The sequence below is a fragment of the Clarias gariepinus genome, chromosome 20 (assembly GCF_024256425.1).
Source record: "Clarias gariepinus isolate MV-2021 ecotype Netherlands chromosome 20, CGAR_prim_01v2, whole genome shotgun sequence".
Taxonomy (NCBI): Eukaryota; Metazoa; Chordata; class Actinopteri; order Siluriformes; family Clariidae; genus Clarias; species Clarias gariepinus.
In genome coordinates, this window is record NC_071119.1 from 4,411,677 (window position 1) to 4,438,357 (window position 26,681).

General features: G+C 45.4%; 2 protein-coding genes across 5 annotated transcripts in view; one reads left to right on the plus strand and one right to left on the minus strand.

Annotated features, from left to right (window-relative positions):
- Nucleotides 1–7,743, plus strand: part of chrna8 (cholinergic receptor, nicotinic, alpha 8) — a 46,819-nt gene extending 39,076 nt beyond the window's left edge. The window contains exons 7-12 of one of the 4 annotated variants that reach the window (XM_053479383.1): nucleotides 11–205; nucleotides 3,773–3,859; nucleotides 4,746–4,855; nucleotides 4,938–5,518; nucleotides 6,831–6,917; nucleotides 7,049–7,743. In XM_053479383.1, the coding sequence (XP_053335358.1) occupies nucleotides 11–205; nucleotides 3,773–3,859; nucleotides 4,746–4,855; nucleotides 4,938–5,468 (923 nt within the window). In that variant the 3' untranslated portion in view covers nucleotides 5,469–5,518; nucleotides 6,831–6,917; nucleotides 7,049–7,743. Of the gene's footprint in view, nucleotides 1–10; nucleotides 206–3,772; nucleotides 3,860–4,745; nucleotides 4,856–4,937; nucleotides 6,141–6,830 lie in introns of those variants that run through there. The other 3 variants (XM_053479381.1, XM_053479384.1, XM_053479382.1) reach the window with 3 other exon arrangements.
- A 56-nt stretch (nucleotides 7,744–7,799) lies between these two features.
- The window catches only part of LOC128508173 (dynein axonemal heavy chain 6-like), a 48,180-nt gene continuing 29,298 nt past the window's right edge, over nucleotides 7,800–26,681 (minus strand). The window contains 30 exon segments of the mRNA XM_053479389.1: nucleotides 7,800–8,006; nucleotides 8,262–8,484; nucleotides 8,569–8,720; nucleotides 8,798–8,870; nucleotides 10,165–10,350; nucleotides 10,492–10,619; nucleotides 12,073–12,202; nucleotides 12,324–12,445; nucleotides 12,564–12,683; nucleotides 13,350–13,488; nucleotides 13,616–13,762; nucleotides 14,295–14,383; nucleotides 17,725–17,885; nucleotides 17,998–18,188; nucleotides 18,266–18,432; nucleotides 18,532–18,667; nucleotides 18,977–19,210; nucleotides 19,346–19,525; nucleotides 19,858–20,038; nucleotides 20,147–20,214; nucleotides 20,697–20,861; nucleotides 21,224–21,349; nucleotides 21,787–21,990; nucleotides 22,530–22,726; nucleotides 22,839–22,962; nucleotides 23,045–23,306; nucleotides 23,394–23,629; nucleotides 24,995–25,162; nucleotides 25,410–25,652; nucleotides 26,412–26,552. Coding sequence (XP_053335364.1) covers nucleotides 7,903–8,006; nucleotides 8,262–8,484; nucleotides 8,569–8,720; nucleotides 8,798–8,870; nucleotides 10,165–10,350; nucleotides 10,492–10,619; nucleotides 12,073–12,202; nucleotides 12,324–12,445; nucleotides 12,564–12,683; nucleotides 13,350–13,488; nucleotides 13,616–13,762; nucleotides 14,295–14,383; nucleotides 17,725–17,885; nucleotides 17,998–18,188; nucleotides 18,266–18,432; nucleotides 18,532–18,667; nucleotides 18,977–19,210; nucleotides 19,346–19,525; nucleotides 19,858–20,038; nucleotides 20,147–20,214; nucleotides 20,697–20,861; nucleotides 21,224–21,349; nucleotides 21,787–21,990; nucleotides 22,530–22,726; nucleotides 22,839–22,962; nucleotides 23,045–23,306; nucleotides 23,394–23,629; nucleotides 24,995–25,162; nucleotides 25,410–25,652; nucleotides 26,412–26,552 — 4,797 coding nt within the window. The 3' untranslated portion in view covers nucleotides 7,800–7,902.

The following is a 26,681-nucleotide window of genomic DNA, read 5'->3' on the forward strand; positions in this document are numbered from 1 at the left end:
GTGTGTGTAGGGGTTCCCGGGAAAAGGAACGAGCTGTACTACGAGTGCTGTAAGGAGCCATACCCGGACGTGACCTACACAGTGACCATCAGGAGGCGGACTCTGTACTACGGACTCAACCTGCTCATTCCCTGCGTCCTCATCTCTGGCCTCGCGCTACTCGTCTTCCTGCTGCCTGCCGACTCTGGAGAGAAGATCTCGCTGGGTAACACACACACACACACACCAACGCATATCGACTGAGCTGAACATAAAGAGCAGTGAAGCCAATCCACCACGTACGAGTCAATATCAGGAGTGAGACTGAAATGTGAGAAAGCAGGTTGTGCCCCATCTCTTTTTTTTTTTTCTTTATTCCCTGAAGAAAAAATTTCCTGGACTTTTTGCTCACAGAAAAATAATTTAGAGGCACTTAATCTTAGTAGTTCCCGACTTACAAACATTCAAGTTACAAACATACTGCGGTTCTACAAACATTTGTAGATCACAGAAATCACAGAATTAGCTCACGCGTATTGTGCGAAAAAACAGACACAGCAGTGCACTAGATACCAATATTTACAATTATATACAGTATTTTCAGTGTGTAAGTGAATGTATAAAATGTCTAAAGTCAGGTACAGTGGAACCTTGGATTACGAGCATAGTTCTTCCAGAAAGTGGGCTCGTAGTCCAAAACACTCATAAACCAAATTAAATTTTCCCATAAGAAATAATAGAAACTCAAAATATTCATTCCACAGCCCCAAAAAATAAATACATAAAAATAATTAATACAAAATATAAAGTAAAAATAAAACAAATCAACCTGCACTTTACCTTAAAAAAAAAGTAAAAATAAATCCCGACAAATAAGTGTTTCCGTTTACGCGCACAGGAGCTGTGTGTGTGTGTGTGTGTGTGTGTGTGTGTGTGTGTGTGTGTGTGTGTGTGTGTGTGAGAAGCCCCTCCTGTCCCAAGAGAGAGTGTGTGAACTGGCACGGTATCAAATTACGCGCGTGCACACACATAAAAGAGGCTAAGGGAAAAAATGGATTTTTAACCGTCTAATGAGACTTTATTACACAGTTAACCTTTCTTATTTGAGTTTCATAAAACACATTAATGGAAAGACTTCTTTGTTTTGTCTAAAAAATTAGCTAGGAACATCGCTAATGACACTCGTGTGAGCGCTTAATAACAATTACTGCTGTAAAGTTAAACAAACACACAAATGAACCTGCACTTTACCTTTGAAAAGAATCGCGACAGCACAAAGTTTCTGTATAGGGCAGATAGTGTGTGTGATCCGGCAAGATGTCAAATTATGCGCGCGCACACATAACAGGCTGAAACAGAAAGCGAGAGAAAAAATGGATTATTAACTTCTAATGAGACTTTCTTTTGCTTTACGCGCGCGCACACACGTGTTATAAGAAACAGTACACGCGCGCTTACAAACACAAAATAAAATATGTTTTACACACTCACGTGTGGTCACAGTGTTATGGTAAACAGTACACGCGTGCATGGATGTTGATAATACCAGTAAAAGACGCGCACTAAGACCCAGCAGGGGAGACGATTACCCACAATTCCACAGTGCACAAGAGAAAAACCGTTGGCTCAGTTGTAAACACGTGACACTCGCCGTCAAAACAAGAAGCGCATGCGTGATCCATGATACTCAGTACTCGTAAACCAAGACTTGTTCGTTTTTCAAGTCAAAATTTATTAAAAATCTTTGCTCATCTTGCAGAACACTTGCAAACCACGTTACTCGCAATCACGGTTTAAAGGCACAAAGACGACACTGTTACATTTCACATGTGTGAGATTTATTTCCTTAAGCGCGATTTCAGTTTTGGTAATCACCACAGTGTGGGGAAAGGGGACAGAAATTTAATCAAGTGGATGGGTATGATTTACATAAGTGATGGAAATTTTAGATAATTTTAGTGACTCGGTTCTTTGAATCTCGTTCATCAAAATGAACTAGTCTAAAAAACAAGTCTGAGTCGATCATTCTTTTAAATCTACTGCACTGCAGGGTGTCTATGGGAGTCACGTGACAAAAGAACGAACAATTCGGAATAGAAGACTCAAAGGTAACTACTCATTTCTGTTTCCTGTTCATAACCTATGGGGGTTTTGTGATGCTTTGCGCCCAGTAGAAAATAGAACGAATTACTCTCTGAGACGACTTGTTCTTCTGAGTCACGTTAAAGACTCGTTCAAAAAGAATGAATCGTTCATGAGCTTACAAACTGAACTCGTTCGTAGGTCAGGGACAGGCACATGCACACACAGAGATCAAAGGGGACTTGAGCACCTGCCCTTTTTATTCCTGGAGAGAAAATGCCCTTTTTTCTGGGGTGCTTTTTTTTTTTTTTTTTTTTGGAAAAATAATATGTATTCCTGTTTGCGCACAGCTTCCCTGTCAAACAAATATATTTATTGAAGAATAGTATATCTAAATATCAGGTCAGGAGTTCTGAAGCGAACATAAACCCCCCCACCCCCGCGCAGCGGCGCAGATCATATACACACACACCTGCAGGCAGCAGCAGCCCCTCCCAGCAGTGTTTTTCTTGGCTTGTGCTCAGGTGAGTGGAGCTGGTGATGAACAAAAGATTAAACTACCAGTGCCTCGAATAAGGCTCGAATTTACTGCTGATAAGCCAAAGACAAATATATATAACTATGTGTTAACCTGTGTTTTGCTAGCATGCATGCCTCATGAGCTACTAGACTAGCTAATGTGTAAGGCATAATCGCTATATATTATCCCGCTTATTACATGGCTACCTACCAAATAAATAATTATTTTGACACAAAATATTAAAAGGGAGTTTATTGATTTAAGCCCGATTGTATTGCTTCCGCTAAAGAAGATAGTCCACTCCGTCTCTACGGTTAGAATCCTGTGAGTCCATAGCAACGCTCTGTTCTTCATGTTCTGTTCTACTCCGCACAGCGGGCTTTTATCAAGAAATAACAGACCACATTCTACATTGGAATTCAACCAAGCCATAATGTAATAAAATAAGTTAGTAATAAGCTTACTAAATAAGTTTACTTATATTTGCAGTGATTTTTTTTCAATAAAGTTGACAAAATACCAGCAACAACCCTCTTCAGTTTAGCGCGAATATCTGTGTAGATTTAAAAGTGTTATGTGTTCTGTTAACACCAAAATAATTAAAATGATGTAGTGCCTTGTGCAAAAAATAAACAAATTATTAGTAAAACACACCCCTCCCCTCTGCTTGATGCAGTTATTTTGGTTATTCTAATCTAAATATATATTTGAAACTAGTAGCATAGAATTTTTTTTCAAAACATGCACATTGTGGAATGGTTTCCTTCGCTGCTCTATAAACCTAGTGAATACTAAGGAGACCATGGTTTCTGTGTGAACTGATTATTTTGTAGACATCTTTTGAAAATTAAACAATTGCATGAGTTTGAGGAAGATAAAATTAACTTTTTTAATTATTTTTTTTTAAAAAGGAAGTCAGTGTTGCGTTAATATATATACTTTTTGTTTAAAAAAAGAAAAAAAATACGTAATTATGAGAAGTGCCCTTTATTTCACTTGAGCCCCTGCCCCTCAAAATGTCTGTGCACGTCCCTGCTCAGGGACTATCTGTATTTGTTTTTTTTTTTGCACAACTTTAGAGTTCTTTTGCTGTAAAAGATCTGTACAGTGTGTGAGCTAATCGAGGTCACATATGTGAAACCTTGTTTGTATTGTGAACACTGACGTGATTTGTCGTTTCTTCCTCTTCAGGAATCACAGTCCTGCTGTCCCTCACGGTGTTCATGCTGCTGGTGGCGGAGATCATGCCCGCCACCTCCGACTCTGTCCCCCTCATAGGCACGCATGATTACGTTTATTATTTATTAAACCTTTACAATTTAAGGAAAGGTAGTCACAATGTACCATATGTATGTGTATATATATATATATATATATATATATATATATATATATATATATATAAGGGTGAAGTCTAAAATGATCCGCACTCTGGTTGTAGAAATGATTTTATTAACTTTCAAAAAAGATAAATAGCTAAGTACACTTTGTCCATCTGTCCATCGACAAGTTTTTCGTTTTCCCTCATTAAAAGTATTTACGACTGAGTTGCAAGCAACGAATGCACCGCTGTCTTCATCAGTTCTTCATTAGGAGTCAGTCTTCGTCGGACTGGTAGGACTACTTTCAGATGAAAGTCTGTTGGAACAAGATCAGGACTATAAGGAGAACGCTTTAAAACCTCAAAACCTTGTCTCAGACTCGTAGTGATGAATCCGTGTCTCGTCACCAGTAATGATTCTCTTTTAGAAACTTTCACCTTCCTTAGAGTATGGAAATGCAAATTCTGTCTGTAGATATCCAAATTTATTCTCTTTAATGAGTTGTTTCGGCAACAGGTACACTCTCAGAACACAAAAGTAAACAAATCTTTGCACACTGCTCTTCTTCTGTGCTAAAAAAAAAAAGTGGGGCATCCATTTTTGCTCACACTGCAGTTACAAATAACTGATGTAAAAACTGAGGGAGTCAGGAGCCTTGAATGGAAAGGACTGATAAGATAAGCACAGCCAACAGAAGGTTTAATATAACCAGAGTGCGAATAATTCTTGACTCACCCTCGTGTTTAGTTCTCCCTAAAAAATACCCCTAGAAAATCACATATTTTAAAATGGTGAATTCATTTTGGTTTTTCATGTGTGTGTGTGTGTGTGTGTGTGCATAGCTCAGTACTTTGCGAGTACGATGATGATTGTGGGTTTGTCCGTCGTGGTCACCGTCCTCGTCCTGCAGTTCCACCATCACGATCCGCACGGAGGCAAAATGCCAAAATGGGTGAGGGGCAAAGCAACACCAAATTTATAAAAAAAATAAATAAATCTAATAATGAGACATTAGCGAGACGTAAAATCTAAAGCGCGCGGTATTCTGCCTGTGCGCTCAGGTGCGGGTGATCCTGCTCCAGTGGTGCGCTTGGTTCCTGCGTATGAAGAAGCCCGGTGACGAGCGCAAGTCCCCGTACAGCTACTCCAGCGCCAGCACCAGCAGCCTGCAGATGAGCAGCATTCCCGGTCAGATGGGCACAAATGGACACACAAACCTCTACTTCGGCTTCCACTCGCCCGACAGCACCTGCTGCCCCAACAGCAGCGACTCGGGCGTGTCGTGCGCCGCCTCCTGCGTCGGCGGGCCCCGCGAGGCAGCCACGGCTGCGCCATCGGGCGAGCAGCGGGAGCTGCAGCGGCTCCTGGTCGAGGTGTCGTACCTGGCGCAGCGTTTCCGGGCCCAGGACGAGGCCGAGGCGGTGCGGGGCGAGTGGAAGTTTGCGGCAGCCGTCGTGGATCGCCTCTGCCTCGTCGCCTTCTCGCTCTTCTCCATCATTTGCACCTTCGCCATCCTCATGTCCGCGCCCAACTTCATCGAGGCCGTCTCCAAGGACTTCACATAATCGCACCGCTTTCATCTTTTATCTGAAATAAGTAAAACTAACCACTGCCTGTACGTGTGTGTGTGTGTGTGTGCGAGATAAATAGGTTGTTGCCTGTCCCTGAGTGAGTGTTAGTAATATATGAATTTATTATTGTTTCATTATTTTTATTCAAATGTTTTAAAAAGAGAAAAATTAACCATTACTGTTTGTAGAAGTGCAATATGAGCCACTGAGATTGAAACAATGCTGAACACAAACAGGAGTGTGATGATGAGTGATGAATCAAATCAAACAACATGTATTGAACAATAAGCAGATGTCTGCCACTGGGTGTGTGAGTCACTGTGAACCTCCGTGTGTGTGCGCTCACATCAGTATAAGACAATTTACATTAGTATCTGTGTGTGTTTGTGTGTGGGGGTCATTTTAAATTAGTGTGAATTTGTATCAGTAAGATAGTTTGGATCAATGCAAGTGTGAATCAGTCCATTAGTTTGAGTCGGAGTCAGTACGGATCAGTGAGTCAGAAACAATCAATTCAAGTGTCAATTTTTTATTTGTGTGTGAACCAGTGAGTCAGGCTGAAGTATGGTTATAGTGTGAATGAGTCGGAATTATTTTAAATGAGTAAGAATTGACTTCAGGATTGACTTGAATCAGTAGAAGTGTGATTCAGTGAGTCAGTTTGAATCAGTGGGGGGGGGGGGGGGTAAATCAGTGAGTCAAATTGAATCAGTATGACTATGAATCAGTAAGTCAGTTTGATTTAGTGGGAGTGTAAATTAGTGAGTCAGGCTGAAGTAGGGTTAGTGTGAGTCAGTTTGAATCAGTAGGTGTGAATCAGTGAGTTAGGCTGAAGTAGGGTTAGTATGAATCAGTGAGTCAGTTTGAATCAGTAGGAATGTGTGCATCAGTGAGTCAGGCTGAGGAATGTGCCTGAAGTGTGCACCCTAGTTTGAATCAGAGGGGTTGTGTGCATCAGTGAGTCAGGCTGAAGTAAAGTTAGTGTGAATCAAAGAGTCATTTGAATCATTAGGAGTGTGAATCAGTGAGTCAGTTTGAATAAGTACAGTAGGTGTGTGAATTGGTGAGTCAATTTGAAGCAGGAATTATTAATATACTGAATTATTTGAAATCAGTGCAAGTATAAATCAGTGAGTCAGGATGAATTGGTGGAAGTATGAATCAGTGAGTCAGTATGAATCAGTAGGTGTGTGAATTAGTTTAAATCAGTAAGGGTGTGTGAATCAGTGACTTATTTTGAATCAGTATAAGTGTGAGTCAGTTTGAATCAGACTGAGTGAATCACTCGAGTCAGTGATGAATCTGTAAATATTTATGAAAAAAAGTAATCTTAGCACATTTTTAAACCTGTCACAGTCAGTCCTCCCTGTCCGAGCCCGTGTTTGACTGCAGGTAATCACAGCCGTGGTGTACAGGCTCTCTGGAGCACTCCTGTAGCAGCAGGTATTTACTGAGTGTCACCTCAAACACTGTCTATTCTCACCTAACACTGTGCTTTTAATTAATACCTGCCGAATCTCTCTCTCTCTCTCTCTCTCTCTCTCTCTCTCTTACACACACACACACACACGCAGAAAACCTCTCATCTGTTGTTGCTGCTGTTTGGGGTCACTCAAATGAGAACTACCAACTCATCGCAGAAAGTGCTGGAAGAGCTGGGTGCGCCCCTGACATGGTATTTCCATAATCAACTCCTTGCTTCAGTCTGTAACTTATTTCAATCATACGTCACGATCCTACTGCTAATAACATAGCTCAAGAACCACATTAAAAACCAGACTTTTTAAACCACGTTGGTTAAACAGTCTAACATCATCCCCGGATCTCTTATGAACGTGGAAGTGTTTTTATAACCCGTATTAAAATCTCATCAGACAGGTTAAACACACCAGAGGCACCTGCTTTAGCTTAATTACCAAATAAATGAGAAGAGGGAAATCATGAGTCCCTGGCCGCGAACACCTCGGCTCACCTTTCTGCGGTGGATCTCGGCAGGTTTACGGAAGCGCTGCAGGATTTAACTCAGAAACGTGATTCTGGTGTAACTGACCTGATCAATCTGATATAGTTTTTCTTGTGTAATGTACTCACAGTATACATGTGTGTATAGGAACAGCACTGTTGTAGTTGTGTCGTTTCATCATTTTCGTTTCTTTTTCGTCCTCGACTTTTTGTGCCGTCCTCTTTCTAACACGTGCAGGTTTTTTGTGCTGACCCCATGAACTAACAGACACTTTATTACAAAATATAGATTTGGAACAAAACCTCAATAAAAATGTCAAAAAGTGGTCAGAGTCGACATGATTCTTTATTATTTTTCCTGAGAGTTTGGGTTTATTTAGTTCCTCCTGATTCAGTTATTTTGCCATTGTAGGCACTGAATGAAGAGTACAGTAAGGATGAGGGAAGGTGTGTGTGCGGGCGTCGCTCACTCGGTGAGTTGGCACAGCAGCGCGGAGGCTTTGGAGATCCAGTAGTCGCTCGGTCTGTTGGATGGAAGCATCACTGTCACCACAAAGTTAGTGGAGTGTCCTGTAGAAGAAGAAAAACAAGAGTAACCAAAAAACAGCCTAAACACTAAAGACATCAGGCAAAGGGTGCTTAGAACAAACCAAATTTAAATCAAGTTGGACAAACCCTCAGAAAATCCAATCGAATTCCAAGTTGTAATGCAACAAAACAGAAAACAAATGGAGGTGAATACTTTTACGAGTCATTGTGAAGGGTGCCAAGTAAAACTTATACAGATGTATTTAACACAACTAGCTCGGTGTGCAGTGACGTCACCTGTAGTGGACAGAGTTCCGGCTCTGGCGGAGGTTTTATACAGCGGCGCCTGGTACAGTGACGGATCAGGAATGTAGTTCTGCTGAGGCTCGAACTGCACCACGGGCAGCATGGGGTTCATCACCCGTGGCAACGCGTCCTCGATCACCATGTCCTCATCGTCCCAGCGATACGCGTCCATGAACATTCCATGGACTAACACTCCGTCCTCTATGCTAGGGAGCTGCACACACACACACAGTGTACAGAACAGTGAGTTCTGGTAACCCATAACACAGTGTAAAATCCATAAGGGTCACGCCCTGACCGTCTTGTCCTGATCGAGTTCTGCTTCTGGTGCGATGTTCTTCAGGGCTTCAGCGATGGTGGCCTGGTCTCGGTAAACGGGGATGACGTTAAATCGGAAGTTGAGCTCATCGATAGGCAGTTTGTACTTGCGGGCGTGGTTCTGTAGCACGCCTGTTAAAAAGTCATTTGTTTTGATATTTATCACTGCAGAGACTGAACACACACACACACACTAGTTTGACACTAACCTGTCAGAAAACCCTGAGGGAAGAAGAACCCTGAGACCCAGAAAGACTTGGGCTGACCTCTGGTTATCCAGCTCTGCACAGGAGGACAGGCAAGAACTCATTAACTTATTAACTAGAGTCTTGTCATACTTACACACTCAGATACTTTCCCCTTGGTTCATATTAAAATACAGTGAAACCTTGGATTACGAGCATAATTCGTTCTGGAAGTGGGCTCGTATTCCAAAACACTTATAAACCAAATTTAAATTTCCCATAAGAAATAATGGAAACTCAAATTATTCATTCTACAGCCCAAAAAAGTAAATACATAAAAATAATTAATACAAAATATAAAGTAAAAAAAAAAAAAAAATTAATCTGCACTTTACCTTAAAAAAAGTAAAAATAAATCCCGACAGATTTCTGTTCATGTGTGCAGGTGCTCTGTGTGTGTGTGTGAAGCTAAAGTAAGAGAAGACTTTTACTTTCAGCTCCCCTGTCTCCCCCTTCTCATCTTACACAGTAAACCTTTCTTCTCTCTTATTTGAATTTTACACACGTAAAATTCAAATAAGAGAGAATTACACACGTGTTTTACACACACATACACACGCACACACACGTTAATGGACTAAGACTATTTTTCTCTGAAAAATGAGAAAGGAACATCGCTAATGACGCTCGTGTAAGCACATACTAACGGAATCACTGCTGTAAAGTAAAACAAACAAACAAACAAATGAACCAACACTTTACCTTTGAAAAGCATCGCGACAGGGCACTTTTTCTGTGTAGAGCAGAGTGTGTGTGTGTGTTTGTGTGTGCAAAGCAGAGAGGGGGTGCTTCACACACACACAACCAAAGGGGATAAAGAGGGAGAGAGTGTATGAACCGGCATGGTGTCAAATTACACACACGCACACAACGAGGCTAAGGGAGAAAATGAATTTTTAACCTTCTAATGAGACTTGCTTTTGCTTTACACGCGCGCACACTTGTGTTATACAGACACAAAATAAAATATGTTTTACACACACACGTGGTCACAGTGTTATAGTAAACAATACACACGTGCACGGATGTTGATTATACCTGTAAGAGACGAGCACTGAGACCCAGCAGGGGAGACGATTACCCACAATTCCGCAGCACAAGAGAGATAAAAAACGTTGGTTCAGTTGTGATCATGTGACCCTTGGCGTCAAAACAAGAAGCGCATGCATGATACATGATAATCAGTACTTGCAAACCAAGACTTGCTCGTTTTTCAAGTGAAAATTTATAAAAAGTCTTTGCTTGTCTTGCGGGACACTCGCAAACCGCGTTACTCGCAATCTGAGGTTTCACTGTACCTTAAATGGAGTAGAAAGTAAAGCTCGATTTACGCATATGAAGGACGTGCGCAGTGCCAGATCTCGGACCCAGCTGCCCAGAGGCTTTAGGGACGGGTACGCAGCGTTGGCCCAGTACTCGGGCACCTGGTTGTTTAGGAAGCTGTTGTAGATCCGCTCCATCTCCTCAGACATCACCACCAAACCACCTATGGCCTTCTTCAGGGTTTCCAGGGAGGTCTACACACACATACACACACACTTTAAATCCACATCTGTTGTGAAATTACACTCCTGTGTCTCAGGTGTGTTAGAGCCGGAGAGCTCTGAGTGAGAAATAAAGATCTGCTTTTAAATTTACACCATTTTAACGAATCTCACCCGTAACACCCGCAGCAGGAAGTTGAAACGGTCCACTTCCTGTCCCAGCACAGTGGTCAGAGAGTTCAGTCGACCGTTAGTGTCTCGAACAAACAAGACTTCTACAGCAACATCCATACTGAGTTTCTCTGCAGACACACACACAAACACACATATATTTAAACGTTGTTGCATTATTGGATGTGACTTCATTTTGTAGTGGTGTAGTTGCTGTAGTTTATGGCGGATGTTGTAGTTAATGTATTTTATGGTGGATGGTGTAATTGGTGTAGTTTATGGCAGATAGTTTAGTTTATAGCGGAAAGTTTATTAAGTGTAGTTAATGGCGGATGGTGTAGTTGGTGTAGTTTATAGCAGATGGTTTGGTTAATGTAGTTCATGGCGGATAGTGTAGTTTATAGCGGATAGTGTATTTAGTGTAGTTTATGGCGGATGGTGTAGTTGGTGTGGGTTATGCGTGATGGTGTAGTTGGTGTAGTTTATGGCGGATGGTTTAGTTAATGTAGTGCATGGCGGATGGTGTAGTTGAGGAGTTAATGGCGGGTGGTCTAGTTGGTGTAGTTTATGGCAGATTGTGTAGTTGGTGTAGTTTATGGCGGATGGTGTAGTTGATTTAGTTTATGGCGGAGGGTGTAGTGATGTAGTTCATGGCGGAGGGTGTAGTTGGTGTAGTTGATGGCAGATGGTGTAGTTGATGTAGTTTATGGCGGGTGGTGTAGTTGGTAAAGTTGATGGCGGATGGTGTAGTTGATGTAGTTTATGGCGGGTGGTGTAGTTGGTGTAGTTGATGGCGGATGGTGTAGTTAATGTAGTTTATGGTGGATGGTAAAGTTGATGTAGTTTATGGCGGGTGGTGTAGTTGGTGTAGTTAATTGCGGATGGTGTAGTTGATGTAGTTGATGGCGGGTGGTGTAGTTGGTCTAGTTAATGGCGGATGGTGTAGTTTATGGCAGGTGGTCTAGTTGTAGGTGATGGCGGATGGTGTAGTTGGTGTAGTTGATGGTGGATGGTGTAGTTGGTGTAGTTTATGGCGGAAAGTGTAGTAATGTAGTTTATGGCAGGTGGTCTAGTTGGTGTAGTTGATGGCGGATGGTGTAGTTAGTGTAGTTTATGGTGGATGGTGTAGTTGTTGTAGTTTGTGGCAGATGGTTTAGTTGCTGTAGTGTAAGGCAAATGATGTTGGTGTAGTTTATGGCGGATGGTGTAGTTGGTGTAGTTTATGGCAGATGGTTTAGTTGTTGTAGTTTATGGCTGATGATTTAGTTGGTGTAGTTGATGGCGGATGGTGTACTTGGTGTAGTTTATGGCAGGTGGTCCAGCTGGTGTAGTTTATGGTGGATGGTGTAGTTGGTGTAGTTTATGGCGGATGGTGTAGTTAGTGTAGTTTATGGCAGATGGTTTAGTTGGTGTAGTGTAAGGCAGATGATGTAGTTGGTGTAGTTTATGGCTGATGGTTTAGTTGGTGTAGTTTATGGCGGATGGTGTAGTTGTGTAGTTTATGGCGGATGGTGTAGTTGGTGTAGTTAATGGTGGATGGTGTAGTTGGTGTAGTTAATGGCAGATGGTGTACTCGACACTCACCTGGAATCTTGCCCAGGATGGAGTCGGCGAGTTCTTGCACCACCTCGTCATTGCTCTTCCCTCCAGCGGCTGCTGAGGAGCGCGGCTGTAACTCCAGGATGGTGTTGATCAGAGTGGACGTCTCCTGTCTCTGTGAAAAAAAAAAAAAACAGCAGGTGTGAGTCCGTGCGTGGGACGGCGTGTTGTGTAAATCTAGTATTGTGGTGGTATCTTGCAGTGTGTGTTAGTGTTTGTGTAACATTGTGACTCACCTGGAAGGCCAGGTTAGCGTTCTCGTGCATGCCGAAGATCTCGGGGTCGTCGATGATCGGGAGATTCTCGATGTAGCCGTTATATTCACTCAGGCTGTCGGACTCCGGAGCGAAGTAGATGCCTGCGTACGAGAGACGAGACAGCGTGCGACTATTATTATATTTATTATAATCCATAGATAATTAATTTTTAGTAATTAAATACAATAAAGGAGTGTGTGAGTGTGTGTGTGTGTGTACCTGATGATGAGTACTTGTACCCTTCCTCCAGAGTCAATGGTGCGAAGAACCGTTTGAGAACAGTGCGCAAACAGCGCTGATCCCAAGAGTCTGTTACTCTTCCTCCATATGTAATCTCTCCTAAACACACACACACACACACACACACACACACACACACATACACACGAGTATCAGTAATGGTCACCTTCCCAGTGATTAATGAGACATGAAACTTGAACCTGCAGTTACACTAATCATGTTTTACACTCTGTGATGTGACAGACACTAGATATATAGTCGGCTCCAAAAGTATTGGCACCCTTCATAAAAAGGAGCTGAAATTAGTCTCGGACCCCAACATACGATTCCAGGTAAAACTCAGGTATTGTTTTGCAAACTTCAGATCAGAGATCTACATATATATTGTAGTGGTTCCACATTCTGTGAAGATCAAAAGCTTTTCATTCTCACTTCAGGTGAAAGCTCTTTGGTTTTACACACGTTGTTGGATGACAGAACAAATTTACCTCAGATTCATTTCACTGTGAAACAAAAAACGATCATAGACGACAATAAAGTTCTTAGACAATGTTTTTAAATTTTTTAACACAGTATTCTTCAAGGGTGCTTATAATTTTGCCATATAAATATATTTAACAAGGTCAAGTTGAGTCGGTCAGCGACTTTTTCATCTCATTAAACACTCGTCCGTATTTATTGTGCGTTTTATATCCTGGGACACCGGTTTGGGTTTTGCTTCGCCGCATAAAACACACACACACACTCACACACACACACACACACCAGTGGTGTAGATGAGGTCGTCCCAGGGGATGTGTCCTGCCTGGCAGTAGAGCTTCAGGTTAAGGAGAGCGCACTCCCTGTCACTGTCGTTAAACTCGTATCGGATGTTCCAGCCCAGAGGCCCGAACTTCTTCCTCTCCTACACACACACACACACACATACACACTAATAACTCATCTAGGATTAACTAATGATTCATATTATTATAATTATAAGAATGACTATAAGTGTGTGTGTGTGTGTGTGTGTGTGTGTGGGCTCTGACCTGAACGATGGCGTGGAAGAAACACATCCCGAAGATGATCTTCCTCCACTTCCTACCCAAGATGTGAGACTCAAAGAAGTCGTCGGTGATTTCGGTGAAAGCGCGGCGCACGTTGGCGCGGAGGCCCTTCGGCGGCTCGTTAGTCACCTGGTGGCGTACGCTCGGTCAATTGCAAAACTATTGGCACCCACGGTGTACATGCTAAACCTGGCTCTGTTACAGGGGGAGGGGCTTGGAACTGATGGAACTGACATGAAGGAGAAACACTACAGGGTTTACTCTTTGAAGTTCTCTCATTAATAAAGCACACACACACACACACACATACTGTAAGCATTTAACTGTAATATTACAAAATACCAGAATTCCCTCTGAATATAGAATACAGTTTAAAACTAAGTAATCACACACACACACACACACATACACACACACAAACACACTGAGTTTGTCAGATGTGACAGTTTAATCATTGAGATGGACGTTTTCATTTAAATGCTTTTACACTCAGCTGTTCTGGGCCAAACGTCTACACTGTCACTTTTTCAATGTGAAGGAGTAATTGTGTGTGTGTGTGTGTGTGTAGTAATTACATATGTTACACCATACCATATTATCACCTTCCCAGTGCAGTCAGATGGTGTGTGTGTGTGTGTGTGTGTGTGTGTGTGTGTGTTACCTTGACTGAGTTTTGGAGCACGGTGACTGGGAAGACGTCTGTAGGCATGGAGCTGAGGAACAGCCTGAAGTTCTCTTGAATTTTAACACCTGCAAAAACCGACCAATCAGATCTCAGTACACTGACAATCAGGAAGCAGCAGTGATCTTTTAAAAGAGTACGAGTTACACTATGTCGCCAAAAGTATCGTCTCGTCTGCCTTCACGTGCATATGAACTTGAGAAACATCCAATTCTTCACCCATAGGGTTTAATATTGTGGCGTGGGCGGGGCGGCGGCTGACGACCAGCATGCTTTGCGGGAATGTCGGTGTGTTCACCATGATGGGGAAAGGTGTTTGGGTTAGTGACTTCGGCCCTGTTGTGTGTGTGTTGAGGTGTGTGACGTGTGAAATGTGCTCCAGTTCAAGCTGGTGGTGAATTGGATGTAGGCTCCTGAGTGAAGGTGCTGCTCATGCCTTACATGCTGTGTGCTTAATAAAGTACTCCCAGCCATTGCATTGGGTAGCAAATAAGCTCACTCGTCTCTCCAGCATTCTTCCCGGCGTAAAAACGCTACATTGGTGTCAGAAGTGGGATGGAGAGTCACGGGTTTGAGCGCACAACGGAGGACCTTCAGAAAATCCAAGCGGGCCGCCGAGTAGTGGAGCGACTACTCGCACGGAAGAAGCGCTTTCCTGACGGAGCTAGCGCGAGCACACCACGTCAGCCAACGCGGAGCGGGAAGAATAAAATCCCGGCGCTGGATCTCGTGGCGGAGGCTGGCGCGGCGCAAGCGCCGGAGCAAGCTACAGCTCCGTGCGCTGTTTGCCGGCAAAGCGTCCTGCCGCTGCGCGAGGCCGAGCACGCTGAGCCCATATCGGCGGTACATCACGGCGGAAGAGCCGAGCGACCGCCCGCAGCTCAGTGGCGCTCGGTTCGTGAACCTAGCCGGGGACAGGGCTACCCGTCGCGGCTAGGCAACGAGCAGCGCTCCGACGTTTCGCGGCGAGGCCGAGGCACGGGACAGCGTACACCAGCAGCCGCTAGACTAGCGCCGGGAGGACGCGTGGTAAGCCGCGCTGGGCTCTACATTGACTGTGTGCTGGATGGCGTCTTACTGCGGGCGCTCGTGGACACAGGCTCCACTGTTTCGCTGCTGCGCTCTGGAGTACTGGGGCAAAGCAAGCGTGTTCGCCGACGGCCTGATCCTGCCTTCAGCATCCGCACCGTTGCTGGGGGCTGCGTCAAGGTACGGGCGTGTCGCACAGCGCGAGTCCAGGTGGGTGGTCGAACTTTTACACACCAGTTCTTAGTGGGGAATGTCGAGGAGGACTGCGTTTTAGGGTTGGACATTTTAGAGAGATGGGGTGCGGTGCTGAACTTGTCTGGCGGGACTCTGCGTGGTAACTTCGGGGTAGCCAGGTTGCTCGGACCCAAGCCACAGTCGGACAGGTTAGCAGCACACACCCGGGGGGCGGAACTTCCGGTAGCAGACCGAGCGGGAAATCTGCGCGCTAACACCGGCGCTTTACCTCGCCGGCCGGGCAGCAAAGCGCGTGGCCGGTACTGCGAGCAAGTGGAGCGCCGTCGCGACGTAGAACCCTCGACGCAGGACGTTCCCCCCGTGCAGTCCTCCAGGTCCTCCGGTGGTGATCAGCCGTCCGAGCCAGCATGCAGCCGTCTTACTGCGTCTCCCAGAGCGTCACCCGCAGTCGCTCCGCCGGTCTCGCCGGTCTCACAGCTGAACTTTGAACCGCTCATCGCCAGGCAGAAGGGCCCCACCCAGCGCTCGCGGGCACCGCTGCAAGACTTTCAGGTGGGGGCACCTATGGGGCGAATGGGCGTGGACACTCACAGCCAGGGGCGAGATTTTGCTGCTGGCGAGCAGGTGTGGGTGTGTTCCTCCGGAAGGAGAAGGAGGGGGCTCTCGGCCGGGCGTGTGTCTCACTGGGTGGGCCCCTGTGCGGTAATAGCTCGGCTCTCCGATGTCATCTACCGGGTGCGGTTGGCGGGGCGGGTACGAGTTTTGCTCCACCGGGACCGTCTTGCGCCTTACCAGCCGCACGCCGATGAAACATCGAACGCTGTGGAGGCCGGACCGCCTCAGGACTATGTTCGCGTTCATCCCTCACCTGCCAAAGGACGCCGGCGTTCCCACCGCCAGCGCCGACCGCCTCCACGCCTCCAAAACAAACTTCGTCATGGTGACCAGGGACGGTCACAGCTCGGGTGGGGGCAGTGTGGCGTGGGCGGGGCGGCGGCTGACGACCAGCATGCTTTGCGGGAATGTCGGTGTGTTCACCATGATGGGGAAAGGTGTTTGGGTTAGTGACTTCGGCCCTGTTGTGTGTGTGTTGAGGTGTGTGACGTGTGAAATGTGCTCCAGTTCAAGCTGGTGGTGAATTGGATGTAGGCTCCTGAGTGAAGGTGCTGCTCATGCCTTACATGCTGTGTGCTTAATAAAGTACTCCCAGCCATTGCATTGGGTAGCAAATAAGCTCACTCGTCTCTCCAGCATTCTTCCCGGCGTAAAAACGCTACAATATGATGTTGGCTCCGCCCCCTTTGCATCTATAACAGCTTCAACTCCTCTGTGAAGGCTTTCCACAAGGTTTAGACGTGTGTTTATGGGAATTTTTGGCGATTCTTCCAGCAGCACATTTCTGAGCTCAGATGAGAAGGCCTGGCTCGCAGTGTCCACTCTAATTCATGTCAAAGGCTTTCTCTGTGAAGGACAGTCAAATTCTTCCCGCCAAACTCACTCATCCATGTCTTTAGTGACCTCGCTTTGTGCACTGGTGCGCAGTCGTGTTGGAACAGGAAGGGGCCGTCTCCAAACTGTTCCCACAGTTGGGAGCATGAAATTGTCCAAAATGTCTTTGTATACCAAAGCTTGAAGGGTTACTTTATGGAACTAAGGGGCCGAGGTCCAACGGCTGAAAAAACAAGCCGACATCATAAGGTATCGACATCATAAGGTATTGACATCATAAGGTATTGACATCATAAGGTATTGACATCATAAGGTATTGACTCTGCAGAACGTTGGGTACCTCTGTGCACTATGAGTCTCAGCACCCGATGACCCCACCCTGTGATTTACATGGTCTACCACTTCAGAGTGCCTGTCGTTCCCAATCGCTTCCACTTCGTTATAATACCACTAACAGTTGACTGTGGAATATTTAGTAGCGAGGAAATTTCACGACTGTAAACACTGCACAGGTCGCATCCTATCACTGTACCTTGCTGGAATTCACTGAGCTCCTGAGTGTGTAGAAGCGTCTGAGTGCCTGGTTGCTTGATTTTATACACCTGTAACCATGGAAGTTATCGGAACACCAGAAATCAATGATTTGGATGGGTGAGTGAATACTTTGGGCAACATAGTGTACTCACACACACACAAACACACACACACACACACACACACACACACACACACACACCAGGCTCAGACAGCTTTTTGATGATTTCCTCCATGTTGAGCATCCAGGAGACGGCGAGGTGGCAGTTCTGCAGGAAGATCCAGTTCCCGTTCTTCAGAGCTCTGCTGATCATCTCCTCCGCTATCGGGCCTTGACCCTGACCCAGAGAGATGGACTCCACTCTAAACACACACACACACACACAATGTAATATCTTGTTTATTCCCTCCACTAACTAATTTCCGGCTCATTCTGTCAGCGTGTGTGTTCCCGGTGCAGCGGGTTCCCTCTGACCTCTCCAGGCATCCTCGCTCCTTGGCGAATCTCTGGAACGCCCCCATGGGATCGGACCCGGTGCTGAGGATGAAGATGAGCGGCGTGGACGGAGACATGTCCGCGTACAGGGTGGCAAGATCCACGGGCGGGTTTTCCACGAACGGCTGGCCCAGGCTGACGATGACGAACTCGGTCACGGCGAGGACGACCTTGAGGGAAGAGAGCGCGAGTTAGCGACCCGCCGCGTTAAACCACACCTGATATCAGAATAATAAAGATAATAAACCTTTTCTTCGCAGAAGCTCTTAATCAGGACGAGTTTTTGAAAAGCTCCGAGACACTCGTTCCAGCGACCTTTGACCTCAGGCTGCTGGTCGGGTGACAGCTCCGTGGTGGCGAGGTCCGTCTTGCCGTCGTGCCACAGCTCTGGGTTCACCGACACCTCCAAGGATCCTGAGAGACCAGAGAAATTAACAGTGTTTAAAACTTATAAGAACTGAAACACACACACACACACACACACACACACACACAGATAATGAGGGCGTGTACCCAGCTGAACGCAGACGGGTGCAGACACGATGTCATCTTTAATGCCTTTAAAGCAGGGCAGCTTTTTCTCCAGGTCACAACACGTCGTCCACGTGGAGTCGGACAACCAGGGGACACTCGGCTTTTCCGGAGTCTCCTACACACACACACACACACACACATACAGATAAACACCATCAGAATCCAGGTGAGTGACATTAAACATGAAAGCGCCTGAGGCTAGAAACAGGAAATGGCAGAACAGGAAGTGGAAGTGACAGACGGCTGAGGTCTGGGATCAGTGATGACTGTAAAACTCAAGTCAAGTGTGTGTGTGTGTGTGTGTGTGTGTGTGAGAGAGAGAGACCCTGAGGACAGGGGGTGAAAATAGCAAGCAGCTTCGATTGTTAATGTAGCGATTAACACACAGTCACGTCTCATTTATGACACACACACACACACACACCCTGTCCATGCCTCCCGCTCCACGGAGGAAGCAGAACCACTCTTGCGGTGAGATCTCCTCCCTCTGCATCATGATCTCTACACACAACATGAAGCTGTAGATGGTCTTGTGCTGCTCGAAGAGACCTCGGGAGACGTTGGTGTAGGAGCTCAGCAGCGTGCAGTCCAGCAGAATCTGCAAGCGCACCAGGAGATCGCCGTGCTTCGGAGACGTCTCGATGGTGCTGTTAAACAGCTGACAGTAAAACACACACACACACACATACACATTATATACAGTAACGTTCTATTAAATACGAATAAGACATTATTAAGACATTCAAAGTCCTTGGATGGAATGTAAAGATGTGTGTGTGTGTGTGTGTGTCACCTGTTTGAAATACTTTAATGAGAACTGGTACATGGGGTCGATCTCGGACAGACTGGCGATGACGAAATACATGACAGAGCCGCGCGTGGCCACGGAACGATATTTCTCTCTGGCCGCGTTTATCATCAGCTCTGTGGCTTCGGCTTCTTCCAGACGCGATTTGATCGCCTCAGATGTCACCTGCACACACACACACACACACACACACAGGAAGAGTAGGTCAGGGTGTTTCAGCAGTGTGTGTGTGTGTGTGGCCCTGAATCTCACTACAGTTTTGTTTCTTCCTAATAAGATGAAAGATGATGTGAGCGAGTCAGAGGAGAGGGGGCACTTACTTCTGCTCAAAGTATATAAATATATATATATATATATATATATATATATATATATATATATATAAGACTGTGTACACAAGTTTCATTTTCTCTGAGTGTGTGTGTGTGTGTGTGTGTGTGAGAGACGTCCTCAGGACGGTAACGTGTCTCCTGTTCTACTCGTGACCCCTGTGTGACCTTTGACTCCTGCAGCGTGTTGATGAGCTCCTCGTTGTCCAGGATGTTGCCCTGCGAGGTGAACAGCAGCCTGAGGATTCGCTCCTCGATGTCTTTCAGCTGGTTGCGGTCGGCGTTGATGCGCACGATCAGGTCGTTTCTCTGCTCCTCCAGATCGGGACGCTCCAGACACACCACGTCACTGTGTGGAGACGGAGCACAGACGGAGCACGTCCTCTCAGGGGACACATCCACATCGACTGGGGGCTTTAATATAAAGTGCGTGTGTGTGTGTGTGTGTGTGTGTTACCTGAGGAGCTGATTCTCCAGTCCTGACTTTGTCACCGTGAAGTTAATAATAGTCACTTTGATGCAAACCTGCGGAGAGAGAAAATACAAAAGAGTTAAACAGTGTCTTAAAGCGGAGGATCAAACTGTGAGGGTTTAAACCACTGTTAGTATTGTTCCACTTAAACAGGACAACACGTCAGAAACGCGTCCTCTCTCTCTGTGTCTCTCTGTGTCCCTCTGTGTCTCTCTCTGTTTATAACCGGATAGAAAGTTGGCATCATGTGCTGGCAGCTGTATCCGATAACCTTTAAGCTGAGTGCCAAGCTCCGGGGCATCGATCTGGCACCCCGACGCACTCGCACTCAAACAGAAAGTCGGTCCAGGAGCGATAACGTCAATAAACAGAGATTTGTTCAGTTATTACAGGAAAGTCAGAACTCAAGTCGTTTACTGAGAAGAATCAATAACGAGTTCAGTATGTGACGCAGCGCTCACATCCATATTTATCGTTTATATGGAAGGAGTCTCCAGTGTCAGATGTGGCCACACACACACACACACACACACACCTCAGGGAGGTAGTGAGGGTTGGCCATCTTGGTTGTCATGTAAAAGCGGAAGTTTTTGTCGTAGTCGATGTCGGAGTCTCCCAGACGGATCAGCATCCTGCCACCGGAGACGAACGTCTGCTTCAGTAGGACAGGCTCCAAAGCAGGGTCCAGAGTCTCTTTAAGCTGCACACACACAGACACACACACACACACACATATATACACAGTGATTTAATCACATCATTAATAATCAGACGTTGGTGTTGAGTGTGTACTCAATATAACTGATCTGTTCTACAGCTCTGGGTAACGGGTTCGACATCAATGTTCACTTTGAGTCAGTGATATATCACGTTAGAGCGCCACCTGTCTGATAAACATGGAAGTGCACTTGCAGGAGCAGGATGGGACGATTCCTCAAAACAAAACAATCCACCCTCAGGAGCTGAACGTCTCACTGTCCGTGTGACTTTATCTCGAGTTTATAAAGAAACTAAAGTTTTAATCTGAGACGATGAGCGAGGTGTGAGAGACGAGGACGTCACCTCTTCCAGCAGGACGGGCGTGCCCAGGCGGATAGCGTTCTCGAGGGTGCGCAGGAAGCCGGAGTCCGTCAGCTTGATGACCTTCAGGCCGTTCTTCGCCTCTTTGGTGCGGATCCAGCGGTTCGCCTGAAATTAACGAGAATATTAATATACATAAACATACATCAGTTCATTTCATTCACACTCGAGGACACACGTCACTACAAACGGATACAGTTGTTTTTCCTACAACATGTATGTAAATATTTGGTGCAGTAGAGATGTGTTCGTAAGTGTGTGTGTGTGTGTGTGTGTGTGTGTGTGTGTGTGTGTGTGAGTGGTTCAGTCTCGGAGGAGCTGCCAAGACTCTAAACAAAAGAAGAGATGAATAGAGTGTAACAGAAACGACAAGGAGCCAAAGGAGGAAGAGGAGACGTAGGGATTGGAGGAGATAATAAACATAGGCGCTATAATTTACTCTGCTGGGATAAAATCCTACACATTTGATTTCTTTATGTTTTACTGATTCTCTTTACACGTGGTCACTTTATGGCCCTCATTATAAAGCTGTTAGAGAAGGTCACCTGATCTTGTGGATCGATCATAAGGGGCCAGCGGCGTCCGCGGGTCACCAGGATGCCGTTCTCGATGGACACGTTGTCTCGGGGCAAACCTTCCACGTTCCACTGCCGAATCTCATAGGCGTCGCCCAGGATCCCGATCAGACTGAAGTTGGAGCTGATAGGGATCCCCAACTCCTGACAGCGTGAGATCCACTGTTCGATCAGCTACACACACACACACACACACACACACACACACACCTGATCAGTGAAGCCTGTTTCCTGATTTACTCACTCACTCACTCATCATCTATACCGCTTTATCCTGTATTCAGGGTCACGGGGAGCCTGGAGCCTATCCCAGGAAGCTTAGAGCACAAGGCAGGGTACACCCTGGACAGGGTGCCAATCCATCGCAGGGCACACACACTCAAACACACTCAGTCACACACTACTGGTAATTTGGGAATGCCAATTAGCTTAACCTAAGTACCCGGAGGAAACCCACCAAGCACGGGAAGAACATGCACACAGAGACGGGAATCAAACCTGGCTGGAAATCAAACCCAGACCCTGGAGGTGCGAAGTGACAGTGCTAACCACTACATCACCTAAACCACTATGCCTGGTTCCTAATTTAGCTTTGTAATAAACAATTTTCACATTTTCAAAGTAGCTATGCTTATTGCCCCCTAGTGGTCAAACACAGATCAAACCGTGGTCCCGACTTAGTTTAGACTCTGATGTGTGTGTTAGCTCTGTACCAGCTGTCTATAGAATGAAGTAAAGGCTCCGTAATATGCCACGCATGCGGCCCCGATGAACACGTTCCCGACCACGTTGTTGATCTCCTGCTCGAACAGCGAGATGCTCTCCAGCCAGCGCACGCGCTCGTCGGCCAGCGCCGAAGTCAGCTTCCCTGAACGACTCAGCCGTGCCGTGGTCAGGGCCCTGCTTGCAGCTACACCCACACACACACACACACACAAGTACTCACAGGTTTACACACATCTGTACATTTTCTATGAAAACTATTTTAACACATAATCTTCGTTCCTCTTCTCGAGTCTCACCCAAGGTCTCCCTCTCCTCCAGGCTGGAGTTAAACTGCTTCTGCAGAACCGCGATCTGGTTCTCCACCTCCTGCAGCTTGGCCTGCTTCTGCTTTAAGGTCGCTGTAGTAGCGTCCAGCTCGGCCTGATGAAGAACAAGCGACAAACCTTCTAGAATAAGGAACGAAGCGGAACATGAGGACGAACACAGACGGTACCGGACTCACCTGGGCGGAGGCCAGTTTTGCTCGTTTAGGAGCGACTTCTTTGAGCACGCGGGAGTACAGGTCCATGGCTATCACCCACATGCACATGGACTTACAGGCTTTAGACACCTTTTCCACCTTGTCAGGGATGAAATCAGGGTTCTGGAGGTAGCGCTGGAGCTTTTGGAGGAGCTGCGGGCGGATGTTGTCTTTGTCGTAATCAGTCAGCTTTTTCAGGAAGTTCCCGTCGCCGAGGAGTTGCTTGGCGCTCGCCCAGTCCGTCCTGTGTACAGGAAATAATTAGGACACTTACACACAACTGAACCGCATCTATTAATCCGTTCCCTGGTTCAGTTGTCATGGCACCCACTTGTTGTTTAGGAGGATACACACTGCCTCCATGACGGTCATGACGAGATCAGGCGGTTTGGTGAACACACGGAGCTCGGCGATGTCGGCCTTGTCCAGAGAATCCAGAGCCTTGTTGGCCTTTTCCAGAGCGGGCAGAGCCTTGTCCAGGTCTTCCTGCGCGTCTCTGGCGATGGCCTGCGTGTACCTGGCTTTCTCCTTCGCCACCGATTCATCTTCCAGCACCACTTTACGGACCTGGGGGTTAAAGGTCAATAGTAACAGGACTGTCCAAAAATTACTAAGCTATTCCAAATTTATTAACAAACCCCTTATCAATTCATCAGAGTTCAGAGCTCCATTACAATCACCATCCATCCATCCGTCCATCCATGCATCCATCCATGAATCCAATAAAATCCAAACTGTTTCAGTTCTTTTATCCATCCATCCAATTATCATTAAAATTATTTTCACTTATCCATCCATCCATCCATCCATTAATTCCAGTTTAAAATATTTCCATTCTGTCCACTTGACACGTGCTCTTATCCAGAGTGACTTAAAAGTCAAAAAGTGCTTTGATGTTTCCATTATTGAATAGATCCTTATACTGGGTTACTAGGTTACAAACTAAATACAATAAGCATCATAAAGCACTCAACTTCCAACCATACATCATATAGATTTTAAAGCATTCCATTTTTATGATCAGTTCATTCACCTAAAAGTATTTACTGTGTTTGAATTCCACCCCCCCCCCCCCACAACAATTTGAAAGTGTTCCTAGCCTATAGACAAACCATCCATCAACAGAATTTAAAAACGTTCTGTTTCTTGCATTCAAATGTCCATTATAAAGCACTGAAATTAGTTTCTATGTTCTATCCATCATATAGATTTCAAAGGGTTCCATTTTAATGATCTACCCATTCATTCAATAGGATTCACTGTGTTCAGTTGCTATTATTTATCTATTCCTCCATCCATCCACTTTTAAACATTTTAACTATCCATCCTTTTATCCAATAGATTTCAACCATCACTTCATCAATTAATCCATTCATTCATCTAATAGAACTTAAACTAAACTGTTCTATTTCTTTCATCCATCCTCTCACCCATCACTTGTGATGTGAAACCTGTTCATTTTAATCCACCAAAAAAATCTATTTGTCCATCCATCTATCCATTTATCCAATAGATTTCAAAAGGTTAAATTTTTATGATCCATCTGTTCATTAAATAAAATATTCTGTTACATTTCCACAATCCATCCATCCATTCATCCATTCTCTATAAATCAGTGCTCCATTTCTATTATTTATTCATTCATCAATATTATATACTGTGTCATATTTCTATGATGCATCCATCCATCTTTCCAACAGAAATAAAACAGTTCTCCCATCCTTCTGTTCAGTGTACAGAATTCAGCGTTCCATTATGATCCATCTATCCATTCTTTCATCCATCAATCCTATAGGATTCAGTTTTCCATTTCTATCATCAATCCATCCAGCTATTTATATTATAGCATTAAAAGTGTTCTAACATGTCTACTTGTATTATCCGTTCACTTCACACACACACACACACACACACACACACACACACACAAACCTGGTCAGCTTTCTCCTGGTCCACAGCGAGTTTCCCCATGAGGGCGTTGACATCGATAGATTTCTGCTGCAGCACGGGCTCCAGGGCCGACAGCTCCACCTTCATCTTGTCCACCAGCTCGTTGGTCTCCAGCAGCTTCGTCAGACCGTTCTTCACTCGATCACGTGCCTGCACACACACATACACACAACACACTCTTGGGTTACTCATGATCACCTTAGAGTACAAACTTTGTGTCAAGGTTTGATCTTATAAACTGCTGGCTGTGGCATGAGGTGATAAGGTCAAATCCCAGGAGATAACCTGATTCATCTGGTTGTTATCAGTGAGCATTATGAACAATGCTTTGAACCCACGTGGGTTCGGGTTCTGGGTTTTTATCTTTCAGGTTGTGTCATGTGTTCATAATCCTCACCGCCTCCAGTTGCCTCCGTTTATTTCCCAGCATGCTCAGGTAAAGGTTAATGAGCTCCAGATAAGAAGTGGGCGTGGTGTAATAACGGCGCCTGAGCTCTGAGTAGAAGCGCTCGGCCATGTCCGTCACACTCATGTGGATCTCCACACACATATTAGACAAAGAGTTCATCAAGCCCGCGCTGCCAAATTCCACCGTCTGGAAGAACGTCTGGGAGACGGACAAGAGAGCCTCTTTAGGCCACTGAAAGAGACAGAAAGAGAGAGGGAGAGAGAGGTTATGATTTATTACAGTCATTATGAGAACATGAGAAAAAAAAAATTCACTGGGTTGACGACAAAAATAAACATCTTTAGATTTACTCAAATCTGGTGAAAACCAGGTACTGCCTATCGTTGAAGCGTGGTGGTGGCAGCATCATGATTTGGGGAGTTTCTCAGCAGCAGAAAATTGTTGCTAGTGTGGTGTGGAGATTAGTCTATCTTTTACAACTTTATGTATGAATCTCTCTCTCTTTTCCTCGTACACACTTTACATAACAATTAGCACAACACTCTCATAAATAGCCTGCGGCGATGCAGCATTATGCGACTCATTAACACACTGGCTGAACTCAGGAGAAGCGGAAGTGTAGAAAAGAAGACCGCAGAGAGAGAGAGACAAAGAAAGATGGCTAGATGTAGGAAGCTGACACACCATGAAGAAAAACGAATGAGCCTGAAGCTTCTGGACAAATCGTCTGTAGAAGAATGAGAGCTACTGTATAACACATATGATGCTGTCACACACTCAAGTAAGTGTGACAGGAAGTTAATTATCTGTTCTATCAGGTTCTAACTTGTATATTTTTACCCACGGGTTTGTCCAGGAGGCTAAAAATGCAACATAAGCACATATGAACTACACACACACACACACACACACACACACAAGTTCTCCACTAGTTCTCCTAATTGTCTTTGATTTAGAGGAACTGATGGGTGTGAGGTTTGCGGTACCGACCTGGATAAACCAGTCAATGGTGCAGCAGTTGACGAGCGAGGGGAACATGCGGCAGCGGGAACGGAAGGCGTCGCCCACTGGACTCATACACAGCACAATGTGCAGCTTCTCACGCACACGAGAGATGAAGAACTGGAAGACCTGCGGACAGGGTGGACATTCAGTGTTATAATCTATACTGCAGCATGGAGGAGTGAAGGGATGAGAGACATGGTACAGAGACGTGAGATATAGAATAGAGGACGAACATGTGACTAAAGGGCTAGTGTA